The sequence below is a fragment of the Bos indicus x Bos taurus genome, chromosome 10 (assembly GCF_003369695.1).
Source record: "Bos indicus x Bos taurus breed Angus x Brahman F1 hybrid chromosome 10, Bos_hybrid_MaternalHap_v2.0, whole genome shotgun sequence".
Taxonomy (NCBI): domain Eukaryota; kingdom Metazoa; phylum Chordata; class Mammalia; order Artiodactyla; family Bovidae; genus Bos; species Bos indicus x Bos taurus.
In genome coordinates this window covers 63,639,025-63,661,053 of record NC_040085.1, presented here as the reverse complement: position 1 = coordinate 63,661,053, position 22,029 = coordinate 63,639,025, and the positions used below count along the sequence as shown (strand labels likewise).

The 22,029-nt window shown below is 40.4% G+C and overlaps 1 protein-coding gene across 3 annotated transcripts in view; it reads left to right on the top strand.

Moving 5' to 3' along the window:
* Nucleotides 1-664: 664 nt before the first annotated feature.
* Nucleotides 665-22,029, top strand: part of CCDC198 (coiled-coil domain containing 198) — a 33,770-nt gene continuing 12,405 nt past the window's right edge. Inside the window, exons 1-4 of one of the 3 annotated variants that reach the window (XM_027554199.1) lie at nucleotides 665-1,051; nucleotides 4,071-4,153; nucleotides 19,957-20,043; nucleotides 21,140-21,238. In XM_027554199.1, the coding sequence (XP_027410000.1) occupies nucleotides 829-1,051; nucleotides 4,071-4,153; nucleotides 19,957-20,043; nucleotides 21,140-21,238 (492 nt within the window). In that variant the 5' untranslated portion in view covers nucleotides 665-828. Of the gene's footprint in view, nucleotides 1,052-4,070; nucleotides 4,201-19,956; nucleotides 20,044-21,136; nucleotides 21,239-22,029 lie in introns of all 3 variants that reach the window. The other 2 variants (XM_027554198.1, XM_027554200.1) reach the window with 2 other exon arrangements.

Genomic DNA, 22,029 nt, shown 5'->3' with positions numbered 1-22,029 from the left:
ATCACCCACAATCCCATCATTCAAAAATCACTATTCAACATTTCAGCACATTTATCTTCAGTCTTTTTTTTTTTTTTCAATTTTTTTTAAACAAAACAAATAGGCCATCTTTGAGTTTGCTTTTTTGTCATCACTGTTGTTGTTTCTAACATATCTTTGTCTTTTGCTTGAACTATTCAAGAAGTTTGTCCCCTCATTCCCAGGATTAAACTGCTACTGTCTCCCTACCCTTCTGTAATGTATTCATCTCCTTCAAAGGCAATTCAAATTATTGACAGAAAAATCATTTTAGTTATTCTGCTGTTTGCTATTTGGAAGATAAATTCTTCAATTAAAGTTAAGGATTAACAAAGCCCTAGGTGATTAGCTCCCAACATTTCCAAAGGGGACTTAGCTCTTCTCAGTTGGTAATTCTTACAGATGATGGCTAAAGGTATGCACAAAAGGGTCAAATTGAGGTTCTCTGAACCTCTGCTCTCTATTTCTGTTAATGGCCTTCCTGGTGTTAGAGATTTGTTTAATGATCAATAGTGGTTTCTCTTCCTACCACTGAGTGTTTCAGAAAGTAGCATAACCAAGTCAATGTTTAACTGGATTCTTTGGGTCTGAAATGGCCAAGTAGGAGTTGAAGGGAAGTCTCCATAGAAACCAACCTCCCAGGAAGTGGCCAAAGGATTAGTGTGAAGTGAAATAAAGCCACACAGATGTCACGAAGGGAGGAAATACTTTGGAGCTGGGCTAACTTCAGAAGTTCCTTGATTAAAATAAGCCACTTTAAAGGCCCCAAACCACCAACCTCATGGTTTTATGGAGTGTCTTTAATGTGAAATGGGCCTGAGTCACTCTAAGCCTCACCCAAGGGTGACCAAGGTAGTACCTTTGCAAAACAAAGAGGAAGAGACTCCCTTGGCTGGCCCTGTGGACTTTGCATTCACTCAGAATCTGGAAGAAAACAGTTTATATTCATTTGCAAGACTGCAGGACCGGAATAAAGCTTTAGAAGGGCAGTTGCCGCCTCTACGAGAGACCTGGTATGGAAGATATTCTGAAGGTAAATGTAAAACCCAGCAAGAAATTTGTGGAGAGCTACTGATAGATTAACCTGTCTACCTCTATAATCTATGAAGTTTCTTAATTGTTGAAATATAAAAGAACATTTGTCAACAGGAGGTAATGTTTGTCTATTTTAAGTATTCTGGGCACGTTAGAATAGGTGTGTGAACTGGGAACTAAGGGCTTTTCATCATTCCACACGAGAAGGAAATAATCATTTTGTGTCAGCTTGGTTTATAGTCCTTTTGATATTTATACCTAGCTTTGCCAGGCAATTAAAATTCTTTTCCAATAGACCTTAGATGTGACAAATACTGTTTCATTCCACTTAAATGAGATGACTACGAGTCAAATTTATAGTCAGAAAGTACAATGGTAGATGCTAGGGGCCAGGGGGCAGAGAAGGTAATGGCACCCCACTCCAGTACTCTTGCCTGGAAAATCCCATGGACGGAGGAGCCTGGTGGGCTGCAGTCCATGGGGTCGCTAGGAGTCGGACACAACTGAGCGATTTCACTTTCACTTTTCACTTTCACGCATTGGAGAAGGAAATGGCAACCCACTCCAGTGTTCTTGCCTGGAGAATCCCAGGGACAGGGGAGCCTGGTGGGTTGCTGTCTATGGGGTCGCACAGAGTCGGACACGACTGAAGCGACTTAGCAGCAGCAGGGGCCAGGAGGAGAGGTGGGAATGGGGAATTAGTGTTTAATGGGTCAGAGTTTCAGTCTAGGAAAGTGAAAAGTTTGGGAGATGGATGATGGTGAGAGTTGCACAACAATGTGAATGTACTGATCTGCATAAATATGGTTTGTATAAATATAGTTAAATATGACTAAAAGAGTATGTTTTATATTATGTGACTTTTACCACAATAAAAAAATTAAACCAGTTCCACAGATAAAAATGTGATTATGATAATCATGCATTTCAGTTGGATTTTAAATGTAAATCAATCTCTCCAGTACCATTTCATGCATCAGGCTTTGTTGTTTTGAAAGCAGTACTATAGAAGTGAATCCATTCTGATGTGCAGTTGGAAACCACTTCAATCTGAACTCATTTATTGCAGTACAGATGAGTGGATGGGGCACCCTCTCCCCAACCCCTGATTCTTCATGATCATCTGCAGAACTAAGAGAATTTTTCCCATTATGATGGGAAGATCCAAGCCAGAAAGGGCTATAAATTCTCCTGTGGCATTTTACAAGATATAAAATATTTTATGACAATCATGATGATACTTAAACAGATGATACTTAGACATTCTAACCTGGGAAGAGATACATGCATATATACATATGTATATGTGATATATATACACACATACACACATATGTACATTATTTTTTTTCTTTTCTTCACATTCTGTATTATTAACACAAGTAAGTTGCTATTATTGGCCAGGATATATATATTCTCTGTGTGTATATATATATGTACGCATTCCTTTTCAGTACCTAGTAAGTCTTAGATCTAGACTGAGTACTAGTACTAGGTAGGTATCTAGACCTAGTACCTAGATCTAGAATGATCTTCATGGCTACTTTCTATAGAACTGATAACCTTTGACTGGTTCTATATAGCCTTTTGTTGTTGTTTGACTTTCTAAGCATGTTAGTAGGAATATTCTTCTTAGACTCATTGAATAATTCATTTTTTATCTAAACCTACCATCTAGAGTTTTAAGATTTTGATAACCAAAGGGTAAAAGCTGATTCTAATGTGCTAGAGTCTAACTTGGAAATATTCTTATTTTTGAAATCGCAAAATCACATTAATAATAAATAACAATGGGATGGCAAGCATTCTGAACACTATTTCAAGAGACCCACATTGTAACCCCAGCTTCACCAAATACCAAATAGTATGACTTTAGGCAAGTTGCTTCATTAATTTTCTTCACCTGTAAATCAAAGGTAAAAGTAACACATGCCTATACCACTTCAGGAGAAGCAAATTAAATAATAGGGTGATATTACCCAAATCATAGCATAAAAATAAGGTGTAGTCACATTGCTGAAATATATTTTGCTGAAAATATTTACATTTTAAAATCCAACATGTTTTGGGTCTTGCTTGATATCCTGGTATTCTTGAAAGAAAAGAAGGTCATAGAGATATTCTTCAGGTGATCATTCAAATGTTTTAAGGATAGAAACACATAATTACCCAGGAATTTTTCCATTTAAAATGCAAAGTGGGACTACAGGATAGTCTGCACAACAATCTCAACATCAGAATGCATCCAGATTGTTATGAAGAAAGGACAAGGAGGTCATTCACGTAGCATTGGTTATGGTAGTAGTCCCAAGGGCCCAGGCTAATCAAACTGAAAAATGAAATCCACATGGATCTGTTGAGCTTCTCTGTTTCCTAATGAGCTTCTCTGGTTCATTAACACTGTAGCCCTGGGTTATTTCATCAAGAAGAATATTGATATATTGTATTAGAGAGGCAACTTGTGGGAATTTATTTCCCTACTTGCAGTGGGAGAGTGGATTATTTAATTGGGAACATTCAATGATAAGCATTGCATATTCTTATTACACACCCAAGTTCCATTTCTTTATCACCTCTCTAATACCTATCCATCTATTAATCTATTATACCTGAAAAGAGAACTTATTTTCACTTCTTAAAGTTATGGTTTTTTTCTGATTTCTATTTATTTGGGAGGGATTTCATAAAATTAAAACAAATCAATGTTTCTATTTTCCATGTCTGAATAACATTTCTAGTCAATACATTGTTAAATGTGCAATTATTCCTTTAAATATTAATCGGGGAGGAAATGAGGAAAGCAGAAATTAAATCCTGAGTCTAGGCTAATATTCTATCATTTGCCATTATGTGGGCCCCTGCTTTGTATTTTTCGTCTTCACATTCAGCCTATTGGTTAGATATACAGAACTAAAGATACAAAATGGCGTTAACAAAGTCTAATAACTAATGATGAATTTAATGTCATAGGAAATTGCTTTTAATGGTTTGTTTTTGTTTCTCTCCAACCCTTCAAGGGCCGAGGGCCATGTATTTTGACTTCCCACTGGAACAGCAAGAAACAAGTATTATTAAAAGGCATCCACCCCGAAGACTTCAAGTAAGATGCATTTAAAAGGCTTCATAAGGAATTTCTTGGATTTAATGGTAATATCCCTTTTTAACTATAATCATATAAGAGGGATATTGACAATGACTAAACTAATGAGAATGATGGTGTTATTAAAGAGAATGCTCTCAATGTAAACCATATTTCTTTAGGATTTCCTTTTGTAATGATTTCACGTTTAAGACCACCACCAATGGAAGCAGGTACAGTACCAAAGATATAGGTATGAAGGGACACAAAGGATCTGAATCTTGCACTGATTAATTGAATGACTGTGGGGCAATCATGGTAACATATAACAGTAACAACTACTATAACTAATTACCACCTATACAAGTCTGTTACACTCTAAGCAACAATGATCTTGTCATTCATTTAATTTTCATACCCCTCAATGAGAAAGGAAGGATTATCCTTGTTTTATACATGTGCTTCAGAGAGTTAAGTAACTTGCCCAAGGACAGCAGGGGCCACATATCAACCAGGCCTCCAAAGCCTGTGCTCTTAACCATTGGCATAGATGATCTCTACAGTCCTTCTATCCCTAACCTTTCATCATTCGAAATGTTTAGTTAACGAAATTGAGAACACTGAATTTAAGGCTTCCGAGGTGGAGAAGGCAATGGCACCCCACTCCAGTACTTTTGCCTGGAAAATCCCATGGACAGAGAAGCCTGGTAGGCTGCAGTCCATGGGGTCGCGAAGAGCTGGACACGATTGAGTGACTTCACTTTCACTTTTCACTTTCATGCACTGGAGAAGGAAATGGCAACCCACTCCAGCGTTCTTGCCTGGAGAATCCCAAGGATGGCGGAGGCTGTGGGCTGCCATTTATGGGGTCGCGCAGAGTTGGATACAACTGTAGCAACTTAGCAGCAGCAGCAGGTGGCACTAGCAGTAAAGAACCCGCCTGCCAGTGCAGGAGACGTAAGAGACAAAGGTTAGATCCCTGGGTCCAAAAGATGCCCTGGGGGAGGGCATGGCAACCCACTCCAGTATTCCTGCCTGGAGAATCCCATGGACAGAGGAAGCTGGCAGATTATAGTCCATAGGGTCACAAAGAGTCAGACAAGACTGAAGCGACTTTAACACACTGATTTCAAGGCAGCAAAGCAGGAGTTTTAAATGCATCACCTTAATAAATATTTAATGAATTCCCTGTAGAGACCTATAAATTTTAAGAACCCTCATCCTAGAAAGGGAAAGAGATCCATCTGAATGGGTCCTCTGAAGTGAGCATCAGCTAAAAGGAGGGTTTGGAGCTCTCTTGTGAGCAGGATCTATCACTGATATTTGAAAAATGGAATTGGAATCAAACCCCACCTGCTACACAACTCAGTCAGGGGTATCTGAGCTCATTTGTTGGGGATTATTTCTATTTAAGTTGGTTTTTATTTACCTGTCTTCTCCAGAAGCTCACAATCATTATTTGAGTGATTATAGCTTTTGGTTACCAAAAAAGGAGGATCTTTTCCCAAAATATTAGAAACCTAAAAAATATTGTTTAGTCAATGGAAAATAAAGTGCAATTCTATCAAGTTGATATATAATTTTTAACATTTTGAGCCTATCTCTACCTAAAGTGCTAATTTTAAAACTTACATTTTGTTTCTAAATCATTATAAATCAAAGGCTTCCTTTCAAAGAAGCTCATATTATATGTTCCTGTGAAGCCTCTAAGCTGAATAACTCAAAAGGAAGATTATTACTATAAACAGTGAAAAACATTTGTGTAGGAGTTTATAGTCCACAGAGTCCTTTTTTATATCTATCAACCATAAATAAGCTAAAGGCAGGCTTTGACTTTCTCAAGTCAATCAAACTCAAAAAGAAATTTGGTATTTCAGAGTCAAAGACTGCCTCCCCATATCCCAACCAACCACCTTAAAAATGAAGAATCAAAATGAATTATTTGAGAATACAAACTACATTCAGTCTTATATCTTAAGTCACTAACACAGTATGTATCCCTTGAAAGTTTATGAATAAATGAATTAATGGACAGATGAATGAATGAAACCCATTATCCTGGTGAGACTTCCCAGGTGGCTTTAGTGGTGAAGAACCTGCCTGTGAATGCAGGAGACAGAGATGCGGGTTCGACCCTGGGTCGGCAAGATGCCCTGGAGATGGAAATGGCAACCCACTCCAGTAGTCTTGTCTGGAGAGCCCCAGGGACAGTCTACAGTTCATGGGGTTGCAAAGAGTCAGATATAACTGAAGTGAATTAGCACACACAGCACATCCCTACTGGGAAAAAAAAAAAAAAGTGACCTCCCTACAATTTCATATCTGTAGCATCACTGTACTGGAAGTCAAATGGACTAGCCAAAGCAACCAATGTGATAATTTATAATGATATAGGAGTTTTTTTTAATGAACTCAAAAGTTGGGAGGCACCTAGACTTCAGGGAAGAGCTATGTCTTAGAACCTGAAAGGCAGAAGAACTCGCTCTCTGTGCATCCGCTTTCTCTCTCCTTGCTGGTCGACTTTCTCTAGTCCTCAAGACTATTTGGTGAAATTTGGCCACAGTGAATTTGCATCTCATAATTCTAGTCAAACAGACAAACTTGTCTAGCCCTCTTGGCTCTAATTCCAAATTCCTGGGAGATTTTTAAAATAGTATTGGCTCAGCTTTCCTCGTGATTCTAGCTCTGTTCCAATGAGCTATGACCAAAGAATATGCTCATACAGTAGAAGTGTGAGCAGGGGAGCCTCCCTTCCTCCCACCAATTACCACTCCATGTAGATTATAGAGGCAGCTCCCAGAGAAGAGGGAAATCACTGGGAACTTGGCAGACACTCCCAAAGATATCAACTATAATTATCTTCACAAATGAGGCTCAGCACATTTTCCACCACAAATGGATTTTTGAGAGAATAATAAATGCTAGGTTCCCATGACATGCTAATTAATAGCCTAATCCCTGCCAAAGAAAATTATAAAAGTATTTTTAATTATTAAACCAAATCTAATTGCAACCTAAATAATTTGAGTTTCATATTTGGCACACTCCACTTCCTGAACATCTAATAACTCCTCAAGTAAAGAGCAGGTCTTGAACTAAGGTTCTCCAGCTCGGAGATGCTGAGATCTGAGAAGCTCTGCCAGGGAGCCCTGACTCAAATGTATCTGCCCCATGTTGAAGAGGTGATCATCACTAACCTTTCTGAGAGATTCACCTTCTCATCCAACCACCTCAGGTCCAGCCTAAGGTGGAAATGGTCTTCCACCCCTACCCCATATAGAGTTTCCTCAAATGATCTCCTTGGATGACTCCTTCATGTCCAATAAAGTTTAGCTGCTCAGTCATGGCCAACTCTTTTTGACTCATGGACTGTGGCCAGCCAGGCTCCTCTGTCCATAGAATTCTCCAGGCAAGAATACTGGAGTGGTTGCCATTCCCTTCTCCAGGAGATTTTCTTGACTCTGGGATCAAACCTAGATCTCCTGCATAGCAGGCAGATTCTCAAAGATTTGCTTAAATCTCACTTTTCCTTTAAGGCTTACATGACAACCTGTTGACAACTGCAGCTCTTACTCTTGACACTCCTGATCCCCTTGACTCTTCACCGTTTTTTTCTCTGGGGCACTTATTTCCATCTAACACACTAAGCAATTTGCTTACATATTAGGTTCATTGTGTGTTTTTTCCACCACCTCCCAACCCCTCAAATTCCACCCCAGTGCTAGAGTATAATCTTCACAGAGGCAGGGAATTTTGTCTGCTGTCTTCGCTACACATCTAAGTGCCTAGAGCAGTAGCTAGCACATAAATGGTGATTTATAAGTATGCATTAATCAATGTTGAAAGAATGAATGGAGAGGAGAGAAAGATGAGCATCAACCTGGATAATTCATTACACTGTTTGAGGTCTTAGACAATTTGTCACAAACTTATTCTCTCTCAACGTTTCTAATCCTTTGCCCATTTTCTATAGTCTCTTTCTTTGATGGGTGAGAGTTCCTTGTATGCTTTAGATCCAGCCCTTTGTTACTTATGTGTGTTGCAAGTATCTTCTGTCTATGGTTTGCCTTTTCATTTTGTGTGCATGTGTGTGCTTGTGTGTACACAAAGTTTGATGTCACATTTCTCAATCTTTATCTCTGTTTTCTATCTCATATTTTGTCAAAGAAAATTTTAAATTCCCCAAGTTCATAAGGATATTTTTATTTCTAAAATTTATAATCTTTAACTTTTCACATTTAGGTCCTAATCCATCTATTTAAGATGGATTAAATTAATTAATCCATTAAATTCAGGTGTGAAGTTGGAATCTGATCTTATGTTTTTTTCCATTTGATGAGTCTCTTGTCCCAGAACTGCTTATGGAATCATCCTTTGTGACCATTGATTTGAAATGTTACTTCTGGGGTACTCTTTCTGTCTCTTTCTGATGCCTATGTCAGAAGCATTCTTTATTTCCTTTATACTTTAATAAAACTTTATTACACCAAAAAAAAAAAAAAAAGAAATGTTACTTCTGTCATATATCTGACATCCATAGCTCAGTGAGTCTGTTTCTGAGTCCTCTCTTCTGTTGAACTGGCCTATCTATGTATCCACAGGAATTCTTCTCTATGTACCTTTAAGCTAAGTCTTAATATCTAGGATGGCAAGTTGCTTTGCCTTTTTCTTCTTCAGAATTGTCTTTGTGATTTACAGTCCTTTGCTCTTCCATGTAAAGTTTGGTTCTTCCTGTCAAGTTCCACAAAAAACCTTTTCAGCATTCTGATTGGAATGCATCCATGGAATAATCTGGGGGAAATTAACCACATTTACAATATCGTTTTTTAAACGATACCATGAACTTGGTATAAATAATTCACTCAAATTTTCTTTTAGGTCTTTCAATAATATTTCATTTCTCTACAGGGGCCTTGTGTGATGTATTCTTAGGTTTGTTTCTCTACGTCTGTATCAGGGTTCAACCAGAGAAACAGAATCTATAAAAGGAGGTATATATCAAAAGACTTATTACAAGTTACATGATGGTTACATGACTTGGAGGATAATTGACAAGGCAAGGTTAAATCATAGGACAGGCTATCAGAAAGGGTAGATTGGAATTGCAGGGCATCACCTGAAGCTGCTAACCACAAGTAGAATTTCCTCTTCTTCAGGAAAACCTCAGCTTTGCTCTTAAGGCCTTCCAATTGATTGAATCAGGCCCACCCAGATTATCTAAAATAATCTTCCAAGGTTGTGTGGTAGTTTAGTCACTAAGTCATGTCCAACTCTTGTGACCCCATGGACTGTAACCCACCAGTCTCCTCTGTCCATGGGGTTCTCCAGGCTAGAGTATTGGAGTGGGTTGCCATTTCCCTCTCCAGGGGATCTTCCTGACCCAGAGATTGAGCCCCGGTCTCCTGCACTGCAGGCAGTTTTTTAACTGAGCTACCAGGGAAGCCCCTTAATCTTTTTTACTTAAAGTCAACTGATTACTGACTTTAATTGAATCTGCAAAAGAATTTCACAGGAGCTCCTAGATTACTGTTTGAATAACTGTACACTGTAACCTAACCAAGCTGACACATACAACTACAACTGGCCATCAAAATATCTCATTTGGTTTTTCTATCCTACTATGAATGAGGTATTTTTCCCATTTAATTTTCTAAAAGATTATTGGTGAATAAGAAAGCTAATCATGTTTATATATTAAATTTTGAGTTCCACAACTTGATGGAAATACCTTGGTAATTCTAATTGTCTATAGATTCTTTCTGATTTTCTACATAGACAATATGTTCTATAAACAAGAATAATTTTTTCTATTTCTCCCCAATTGTGCCTCATACAGATTTTCTTGACTTTTGCAATGAATAAAACTTCCCTTGCAATGCTGAACCCAAGCAGTAATAATGGACATACCTTGCCTTATCCATGTCATTAATGAGACTGATTCTAAAACTAAATACATTTGCAATAGAATTTTGATAGGTGCTTGTCAGAGTCCCCAAAGGATAAAGATAGTATGTTCAAACTAGGGTAAGTCAGGGAAGTTTTCTTTACAAGTAATAGGGTTTCCCCAGTGGCTCAGCAGTAAAGAGTCCACTTGCAATGCAGAAGATTCATAAGAAGTGGATTTGATTCCAGGGTCAAGAAGATCCCCTGGAGGAAGAAATGGCAACCCACTATAGTATTCTTGCCTGAAAAGTCCCATTGACAGAGGAGCCTGTCAGGCCACAGTCCATGGGGTTGCAAAGAGCTGGACATGACTGAGTGAGCACTCAAAAAAACAGCATGGATAAGGGGTGTTGGAGAAGACTCTTGAGAGTCCCTTGGACTGCAAGGAGATCCAACCAGTCCATCCTAAAGGAGATCAGTCCTGGGTGTTCACTGGAAGGACTGATGTTGAAGCTGAAACTCCAATACTTTGGCCACCTGATGTGAAAAGCTGACTCACTGGAAAAGACCCTGTTGCTGGGAAAGATTAAAGGCAGGAGGAGAAGGGGACGACGGAGGATGAGACGGTTGGATGGCATCACTGACTCAATGGACATGAGTTTGGGTAAACTCCAGGAGTTGGTGATGGACATGGAGGTCCATGGGGTCTCAAAGAGTCGGACATGACTGAGCGACTGAACTGAAGGGGAACCAGAGAGGGTATTGCAATAGCCACTAGTGGCAGCTGAGAAGTGGCTATATTTAGCACAAAGGACTTCTAGAACCTAGAAAGGGAGAGTGAGGTAGAGGAAGCTGCTTTGAGAGGAGGGTGGGACACGGCCAAGCCAATATGACTGCAGGGAGGGAGACAGAGGAAGAAATATCCTGACTCCATTCTCTTTCTTCTCTCAGATGTCCTACCAGGGTTCTTTAGTAGCTGACCCAACTGGAAGCCAGAAAGCAGGAGAAACTGCTTACTCTCTTACAGGCAGAGAACAGAGTAATGTGATAAGTGGATCTGAAGAAATAAATAGAAGCTATCTGGCACAATGCTTTTTACTAAATTACCAACATTTCTCTCATTTATCTTATTCCTAGTATGCTGCAAGTTTTTCCCAGGGCTGAGTGTTAAATTTTATTGATGTTTTTATTAAATAATTATTAAATAACCTATTAAAATGATCCTATGGATTTTCTTTTTAACCAGTTGATCTAATATATTACACTAATAGATTTTATGATGTGAACCATGCTTGCCTTCCTGATATAAACCCTACTTGGTCATGAGATATATATACACACACAGAAATACACTGCTGAATTTTATGTGCTTAGGGTTTTTATATATATTTTCATAAGTGGAATTGTCCTATAATTTCTTTATATATTTTTCCAGTTTTTTTCCCCTCGAGGATATACTAGTTTTATAAAGTGAATTGATTACTTTTCCCTCTTTTCTGTTCTCTAAAACATTTGATTTAACATAGTTCTTATCTATTCCTTAAAAATTTAATAAAATGGGCCTGGTGTAAAATAGATAGCTAGTATTGTATATAGCACATGGAGCTCAGCTCGATGCTCTGTGAAGACCTAGAGGTAGGGTGGGAAATGGGGGTGGAAAGCCAAGAGTATGGGGATCAGATCAGATGCTCAGTCGTGTCCGATTCTTTGCGACCCCATGAATCGCAGCACGCCAGGCCTGATTCAGGCTTCCCTGGTGGCTTAGTGGTGAAGAATTTGCCTGCCAATGCAGGAGACGTGGGTTCGATCCCTGGAATGAGAAGATCCCCTGGCAGAAGAAATGGCAACCCACTCCAATATTCTTGTCTGGGAAATCTCACGGACAGAGGAGCCTGGCAGGCTACAGTCCATGGGATGGCAAAGAGTCAGACACGACTGAGCGACTAAGCACATATGCATGCAAAACTGATTCACTGTTGTACAGCAGAAATTACACAATGGAGTATTACTCAGCCATTAAAAAGAATACATTTGAATCAGTTCTAATGAGGTGGATGAAACTGGAGCCTATTATACAGAGTGAAGTAAGCCAGAAGGAAAAACACCAATACAGTATACTAACGCATATATATGGAATTTAGAAAGATGGTAACGATAACCCTGTATACGAGACAGCAAAAGAGACACTGATGTATAGAACAGTCTTATGGACTCTGTGGGAGAGGGAGAGGGTGGGAAGATTTGGGAGAATGGCATTAAAATTTATAAAAAATAAAATAAATAAATTTTAAAAAATAAAAAATAAAACAATGTTGTATAGCATCTATACTCCAATAAAAACAAAAAACAGAACTGTGAAACCATCTTTGATCACTTGGAATTTGGTGGAGAAAGAAAGTGAAGTCGTTCAGTCGTGTCCGACTCTTTGCGACCCCATGGACTGTAGCCTACCAGGCTCCTCAGTCCATGGGATTTTCCAGGCAAGAATACTGGAGTGGGTTGACATTTCCTTCTCCAGGGCATCTTCCCCACCCAGGGATTGAAACCAGGTCGCCCGCATTGTAGGCAGACGCTTTACTGTCTGAGCCACCAGGGAAGTCTAGTAACTTAATTAGTAAAAGAATGGTTCTTAGTTGATTTGTTATCTTATTTCTTCCTGATTTAACCTTTTAAATTTATATTTCCCAGAAAACTATCCATTTTTCTAAGCTTTTGAATTTATTGTTATAAAGAATAAAGTCTCAGCTTCTTTATATTCAACTTTTTGATAACACCTGTAAAACAAATCTGGCTTACACTTTGATACAGCCCTTAGACTGGGTAAAGAGGTGAGTACAGCTCAGTCCCTGAGTTTAAACCATGAGCCTGGCTTTACGTTTCCTCCTTATATGAAGCATTTTTTAGGTCTCTTTAGCCTATGGAAATAACTAACAGCCAACAGGAGCCCTAAATGGCTTACGAATTAGCTTCCCCCAAGTTTTCTGTTCTGCTTTCTGATCTAAAGAGGTATTATCTTATATTAAAGCCTGACCACATCTTTTTGGTTTATGTTTTATTTTTCATTGCCAGATATTTGAATCAAAGAATGTTACTGAAATGTGAACTCATTGAAAAGCCTTGACCAGAAATTCCGCCTTGGCCTGATGATTTCTTGCTCCTTTGGACAACTTTACCTTCCTCCTAGAAACTTAAAGAACACATTCTTAAGTCTTGATACCAAACACACTTTATAGTTTCTTCCAGTTGATCCTGCCACCTTTATCTTCGTGCTAGTAAGCAGAAGCAATCATCTCAGGTTGGAACTTGTCAGCAAGCTCTGTGACTTATGCTTGATGTAATCTCCTTTCCTGAATCTCCTTGCTGACATTCCACCACTTATTATCCTGACCATTTGTTTTATTTGAGAAGCTGAATAATCCATAAATCTTTAGACATATCATTTTTTATATCATGAATTTTAAAAAGGCATCATTCTACCAATTCATCAGTAATTCCTCCCATTGTGTTTTCTCTGAAGATGATAAAGTGAAGCTTTATCTTGCTTTCCAGGCAAGGAAAAAGAACATTGATATGAACCCAGAATTCTGAAGCAATTTCATTTGACCAGTTTGTTGGGAGAAGCTAGCTTTCCAACACTTTTTTTTCTGCAGTGCTTCTCAGGCTAAGAGCAGATGATTTAACTGAGGGATCCTATTTGCAATGTTAGCTGCTGCCATCTAGTGCCCTTTGTGGAGAAATGGCATTCTTTAGGTTCTTTTCAAGGCCACAAAGTAATTGCCTAGGAGGAGTACTTAAAGATTACTGCTACTACAGAGCCCCGGTTCGAGTTTCCTGAGCCATACAGCAAGTTTCCATTGGCTATCTATTTTACATATGGTAACATAAGTTTCCATGTTACTCTTTCCATACATCTCACCCTCTGCTCCCCTCTCCCCATGTCCATAAGTCTATTCTCTATTTCTGTTTCTCCACTGCTGCCCTGAAAATAAATTCTTCAGTACCATTTTTCTAGATTTCATCTATATGCATTAGAATATGGTATTTATCATTCTGACTCACTTCACTCTGATAGGTTCTAGGTTCATCTACCTCATTAGAACTGACTTGAACACATTCCTTTTTATGGCTGAGTAATATTCCATTGTGTATATGTACCACAACTTCTTTATCCATTCATCTGTCAGTGGACATCTAGGTTGCTTCCATGTTCTAGCTATTGTGAATAGCGCTGCAGTGAACAATGGGATACATGTGTCTTTTTCAATTTTGGTTTCCTCAGGGTATATGCCTAGGAGTGGGATTGCTGGGTCATATGGTGGTTTTATTCCTAGTTCTTTAAGGAATCTCCATGCCATCTTCCACAGCAGCTGTATCAATTTACACTCCCACCAATGCAAGAGCGTTCCCTTTTCTCCACACATTTATTGTTTGTAGACTTTTGGATTGGGATGGGGAGGGAGATGGTAAGGAGGTTCAAAAGGGAGGGGATATATGTATATATATATATGTGTGTGTATACATATATCCCTATATGTGTGTGTATACATATATCCCTATGGCTGATTCATGTTGAGGTTTGACAGAAAACAAAATTCTGTAAAGCAATTATTCTTCAGTAAAAAACAATTTTTTAAAAAAATTGGAAAGTAAAAAAATATATAGAACTACTACTCAACCATTATCACAACTGTGGATCCAAAGAAAATGAGGCTGAAATCAGAAAAGTCTACAGAGTATATGATTCCAACTAAATGTAAAACTGTGCAAACAACAAAAATATTTGTGGTTGCCAGGGGGTTCAGGGGAGAAAGGAATGGATGGGCAGAGCACAGAGGGTTTTGGGGGATAGTGAAATTACTCTCTATATGATGCTATAATGGATACATGTCATGATACACTTATCCAAACCCAGAGAATGTACATCAAGAGTAAGCCCTAAAGTAAATCACGGACTTTGAGTAATAATGATTGCCCATATAGGCTCACTGATGTAGCGCTCTGGGGAGAGACGTCGATAGTACTAAGGTTGTATGTGTTTGGAGACAAGAGTATGGGGACTCTGTACTTTCTGCTCAATTTTGCTATGAACCTATATCTCTCTAAAACATAAATTCTATTAATTAAATATATACATGTAAATAATATATAAAATACATAATATATATACAAATATGTAAAATACACATTTGTATCAATATATAAAAATATTTTATATACAAATATATAAAATACATATATACTGTATCAATATATGTATTATATATGTGTGTTTTACATATATGTATATAATTGTATATTTCATTGTATATATGTATCATATCTTCTTTATCCATTCCTCTGTTGATGGACATTTAGGTTGCTTCTCTGTCCTAGTTCTTGTAAACAGTGCTGCAATTAATACTGGATTGCATGTATCTTTTTGAATTATTGTTTTCTCTGGGTATCAGAGAAAACCATGCTCTTGCTATATGCCCAGAGAAAACACATACACATATATATGTGCATATGTATACATACATATATGCTGCTGCTAAGTCACTTCAGTCATGTTCAACTCTGTGCGACCCCATAGACGGCAGCCCACCAGGCTCCCCCGTCCCTGGGATTCTCCAGGCAAGAACACTGGAGTGGGTTGCCATTTCCTTCTCCAATGCATGAAAATGAAAAGTGAAAGTGAAATCGCTCAGTCGTGTCCGACCCTCAGAGACCCCCAGCCTTCCAGGCTCCTCTGTCCATGGGATTTTCCAGGCAAGAGTACTGGAGTGGGGTGCCAACATACGTATATAAAGAGTTACAAATACTTTACATCTTCAGGGAGACCTGTCAGTTCTCTACTATGGCATCAGTGACCTAGGACAAGGAAAATTCTATTTCTAGGCATGCTGAGTATCTGTGAGCACCCTCAAGATAATAAACTGTTTCTTTCAGAGCACGATTTGGACCTTATATATATATATATGTATGTATGTCCCTTCCTGCCAGGACATATCCCAGACTGATTGAATCTCAATCCCCAATGAATAGCCTAGCAATTTTACTTTGATTCCAGGAGATTCTGATAAACCAGGTTTGGAAGCAAGTCTGAAGAAAGTAACATAGGATTTAGCAGTGAACACACCTGAGTTTGAATCCCAGAATCACCACTTTCTAGCTCTGCAAAATTGCACAAGTCATTGACCTCTGTGAAATAGGGAGTAACTGTAATTATCCACAGGGTTCCCATGAGGATTGAATGACACTGTGAGCGTGGCATGATGGACAGCAGTGGCTGCAGACATAGGGGCCTAATCACCAGAAAGAATCCAATCTTGAACCAAGTCCAGGGATGGCACACTTTCTTTGTGCCCACCCCAACCCCAGAATCCCCCCTCAGTCATTGCTGAGTCTTTCTCCCATAGGTGCTTCGGTATCCCCTCCCTTGGGGTCCCTCCCCCCTCCTTTTCTTCTCCATCCTCAGTCCTTCAGGGCTCTGACTTGATTGACAGCAGGTTTCATTTACCCTGCATCCTCATGTTCTGCAGAGATGAGAGCCAAGACAATAAACAAACCTCTTTCTAATTAATACTGATTACCTCTCATTATCTCCTTGCTAAGTTAATATTTTTTAAAAAATCCACTTCTTCACTGAAGTGAGAATGAGACAGAGAACTACTTCCTTCCACAAATGTAAATGGCCTGGAACTTTTTAAAAATTTTTTGGCATGTGAGATCTTGAGTTCTTCCCCCTTTGTCTCTCCTCCCTGTCTCCACATCCTTTGCTCCTTTTCCCTTCCCTGTCAGGTCAGCTTTGGGCTGCTCTACCAGAAAGGTCTGTGGTAGAGAGTGGTACAGGCCCAAGTCGCGCTCTCCATTATGGGTGCTCAACAGCCATTTCCCATGGTCTGTCCCTCTCTTTTCACCCTGGTCACCTTGAAAACCAAACTATCTTTCAGGCCTACCCCTTGATAACAGAACCAATTAGATTACAATGGAAAATCCTTTCCAAATATATTAGGATTTGCCTATAGAGTTGGACGAAGGCAGCAGTGGTGCTCACACTGTTTTGTTGATTTATTTGGCTACACCAGGTCTTAGTTACAGCATGAGAACTTTTGGATCCAGTTCCCTGACCAGGGATTGAACCCCGGCCCTCTGCATTAGAAGCATGGCGTCTTAGCCAATGTCCTGATCACACTGTTTTCTGTGGCATGGTGTCCTGGTTTTCCTCCTGCTTCCCAGCTGTCATTCCTCAGTCTCCTTGGCCAGTTCATCCCCATTCATCAGCCTCTCAGTGTTGGAGCACTTGAAGTCTGCAATCCTCGATTCTGCTCTTCTCATTCTGGACCTCACTCATCTTACAGTTTCAAATGAACCGAGTGAGAAGAGCAGAGCCAAGGACTGGCTACTCAGGGATGCTTCTCTACCCAGGGATGGTTCCTACACATGCATCTCCACCACGAACCTCCCCCTCTACATTCCACCCAAACTTGGCCCTCTTCCAGGATTCCCCATCTCAGAGAATGACTGCACTATCCATCCCTTATATTGATTTCTGTGGGCACATCACTCTCCTTCAGTAACCATCACGAGTCTTGCTTGGTCCATTTTAAATATTTGTAGAGCCCATCAATCTCCCCACATGAGCCCCCAGCCCATCATCTTTGTCCTCCTAAATGCTCAACCCCATCTGTAATTGCTCTTCTTCAGTCTAGTCCCACACTGCACTAAAGCAGTCATTTTTTAAAGCTAGTGTCATCATGTCCCTACTTGGCTTGCTGCTTCTGCTGCTGCTAAGTCGCTTCAGTCATGTCTGACTCTGTGCGACCCCATAGACGGCAGCCCACCAGGCTCCCCCGTCCCTGGGATTCTCCAGGCAAGAACACTGGAGTGGGTTGCTATTTCCTTCTCCAATGCATGAAAGTGAAAAGTAAAAGTGAAGTCACTCAGTCATGTCTGACTCTTCATGACCCCATGGACTGCAGCCTACCAGGCTCCTCCATCCATGGGATTCTCCAGGCTACTTGGCTTACCATGTGTCAATAGCTGCCTGCTGCTCTTAAGAAGACAATGTGCTTGTGATGCCCCATCAGGCCCTGCATGACCTGGTCCCTGTGACTTCTCCAGCCCCATTTGAGCCACTCTTGCTCTCACTCTCAACAGCAGCCAACTGACTTCTTGTGGTTCCTTCAAGAGATCATGCTCACTCCTGCCTCTGGGCTATTGCTCATGTGGTTCCTCTGCTTGGGACACCTCATGCATGCTAAGTCACTTCAGTTGTGTCTGACTTTGTGACCCCATGGACTGTAGCCCGCCAGGCTCCTCTTTCCAAGGGATTCTCCAAGCAAGAATATTGGATTGGGTTGTCATGCCCTCTTCAAGGGGATCTTCCTGACCCAGGGATCAAATTCCAGTCTCTTATGTCTCCTGCAATGGCAGGCAGGTTCTTTATCACTAGCTCTACCTGGGAAGCCCAAGTCCTGTGAAAACTCCCAACCTCCCAATGTCTGCTTTAAACTTACTTCCTTGGGAAACTTGCTTGGACTGTGTCCTGATCCTTCTCTCCCTTGAGTTAATTTTCTAGTGCTGTAATAACAGAGTATAACAACTGTGTGGCTTAAAATAATAGATGCATTGTCTCACAGTTCTAGAAGCTACAAGTTCAAAATCAAGGTGTTGTCAGGGTTGGTTCCTTCTGAGGGTTATGTGGAAGAGTCTGTGCCTCTCTCTCAGCTTCTGGTGGTTTGCTGACAATCTTTGGTGTTCCTGGGGGTGCTGTAGCAGCACCCCAGCTGCTGCTTTATCTTCACATGGCAGCCTCCCTGTGTGCATGTGTGTCCAAATTTGCCCATTTTATGGAAACACCAGACATATTGGATTGAGGGTTTGTATTCTGGGATGACCTCATCTTCTCTAAATCTACAAGGATCCTATTTCCCAATAAGACCACACTCTGAGGTACTGGGGGCTTAGGACATATGAATTTGGAGGAGGTAGAACATAATTCAACTCATAACACCCCACATTTCCAAGGTGGAGTCCTCCAGTTATATATTGTCACAGTCCTATCCTGCATTTATCTGCAAAACACTGATCACACAAGCAATAGTGTATTTATTTCCCCATAGATTGCAAATGCCATGAGGGAGCATGTCCATTTTTGTTGACCACTGCCTCTGTCTGGCATGTAGCAGTCATTCAGTAAATACGCCCAGAGTGAACCAATAAATTCTGTGATCATCCAGATTGCGGACTGCATCTGAACGTGAGGAGATCAGCCTTTGTTTCTCAAGCCTACTTAGCTACTTCCTAGTGCTCCAGCTCCCGGGGCATTAAGTTATCTGAGACAAGTAGAGCTGGAGGCAGATCACAGATCATCAGTTGCTGCCTAATCTCAGTGACCTCTTGAGACTCCAGCATCATCTCCCCGTAAAGCCAAGCCCCTGTTGGAAAAATCCATGTCTAAGATTTGTTAGCATATTGTACTTTCATTTTCCAAGTGCCTCATAAGCACCCAGGACTCTTACTGAGAAGGCTGAGCTTCTCTGGGGATCTTAAAAGTAGGCCACTTCGCTAGGACTGGAATGGTTTAGCTGGGTGGTTAAGGAATGAATAAAGGAAAGGAACTTCCGGGGCCTCCGTCATCTCTAATAGTCCAAGACCCTTGTTGTTTGGTAACTGTGGACGTGGTCCCTCAGTGCAGACAGAAAAGGGTTCTTAGTCCCTTAACTCTCTGACCAGCGTTTAGATCTCTACGCCACTGGCAACAGTGCGAGAGAACGCTGACGAATCCAGGTAGGTCAAAAGCCTCTCACACAGGTGGGACTATAGTCCTGTTGAACTCACCTTCCCTGTGTGCTCTCGGGAACACGTGCAGAGTGTTAAGATAGCTTAAGTTCGGGCTTTTATGTTTCATCATCTCCTGGCATGAGGAATGCTGACTGCTCTCAATGCTGGACTTTTAGAAGCTTGAACCCATTGACCTGCCACAAGTAATTACTTCTGAAAGGCTCCTGAACCAGCAAGAAGCCAGGAGGACTCACAAAGCAAAGGTGAGCAAACCCTGGAGAGGGAGGAAGCTGAGGGGCCATCCTCTTCCTGTCCTCCCTGCACAGAAGACTTCAAAGGCGGGGCAAACTATTAAGTAATGCAGAGTTAGAACTTTCTCAAGCTATCCATTCTCTCCTGGGCCTGCCTCCAATTGGAGATTATGCTTGCCTCTCAGATGAACTCTGAGCCCTTCTCTGCTACCTGGTGAAAACAGGGAGATGTTGATGAGAGAGGGGAATTTTATTGGGAAATTGGTGATTCATAAAGCGTTAAAATTTGCGAACACTTTCCTATCCTGATTCATTTCAGAGTCACCTAGATGCTGCTGTGTGGCTATTTGATAAAAGATGTCCAGCTACTCTTAGATCCTCAAGGCCATGTTTGTGATGCTGATGACAAAACACCTGCAGAGATGGGCCCCTCCCCAAGGCTCACAGCTGCCCACAGACACTGTCCACAGGGCAACATAACAGGGATCTCTCAACACATTTGGCTGCCATGTCTCTTCCCCTTCCTGGCCATCCCCTGACTGCCCTTAATAACTGTCCACATCGTCCTACTGGAGTTTTTGATACACCGGGGAGGATCACTCAAGTTCTAAATAATCAACTTTCAATCCTTCCTAAACTACAGTGGACAGTATTGGACTATGGGGGTACACCCTACATAAATAGATTACCATCTCTCTAATGTCATAGTCAGACAGTTATTCAATGGCAGAAGAAGCAGAGAGAGAACCAGGTCTCACCAAACCAGAACACATTTCTGGAAAGATAGTTAAAGCAGCTGTTGACACAGAAAGTGACATCTTGTCAAAATGAGATATAGAAAGATATTTCCATTCAACATTTGCGAAACTCTACAGGAACTTTAAAAACAAGATGATACACATAGCAAATAGCCCCTTCGTTCACTGATAGCTTCACTAAGGACTGGTCTGGAAGCTGCAGTGCCCCTTGAGACCTTTGATGTCTCAAGAGATCTTTATGGATTATAACCAATAAACAAGATCTCACTGTTCCAAAATGGATTTCAAGTTTTGGATTGCAGAATAACCAATTACCCCTATCGTAACAAGCGTGTCATCTTTCATAGCAGGAACTGGAAAAGAAGATGCAGACTCTAATGTATCCTTCTGGGAAAAGACAATATTTACATAAGATGCAAATGCTGGAAATGAACCGTAAAAGACAAGAGGTAAATTTGAGGAGAAGAAGAGAGTCGTATTTACCAAATGTATGCTACATAATCGCTGTTCTGGCACATGAATATGTTCAGCATTCATCTCCAGACCTTACCTAGCATTTTAAATTTAGTTACTGCAGCCAAAGTTTCCTCTACTGGGATTGAGAGGAAAACATCAGGATCCCTTCTGCTACCAACTCTGTGGAGTCTTTTCTCTGTGTTCCATCTGTATTCCAGATGCAAGGACGCATCTGTGTCTCAAGTTTCCCTTTTTCATAACTGTTTCTTCTACCACATTTGGGCTCCAGCAGGAAAATGAGGTTAGATAATTTTTCCTGGTTTAGTTAAAAGGACAGAGGGTGAATTTGTCTTTATTTTGGTACTTGTACCTAATGAGCAAACATTCTTGCATATTCAACCATTCAGCTGTGTCTGACTCTTGGCGACCCTGTGAACTGTAGTCGGCCAGGCATTTCTGTCCATGGAATTTTTCAGACAAGAATACTGAAGTGGGTTGCCATTTCCTCCTCCAGGGTATCTTCCTGACCCAGGGATTGAAACCTAGGCATCCCTCTATAATTTAAATCATAGAATCATTTGATAAGGAAGATCTCTTGTAATAAACCCCTTTACAATCATGTTTCCTATAAATGTCATATTCCAAATTCTTCACTGTAGTCCCTGTCTTCTTCAGTTCCAAATATACCAGATGGCCTGTGAAGAAATGGTTTTACAAAGGTCTTCACCATTTTGAGACTACCGGCACGCTCCTGTTTCTTCTAACAAACCTACACATGAAGAAA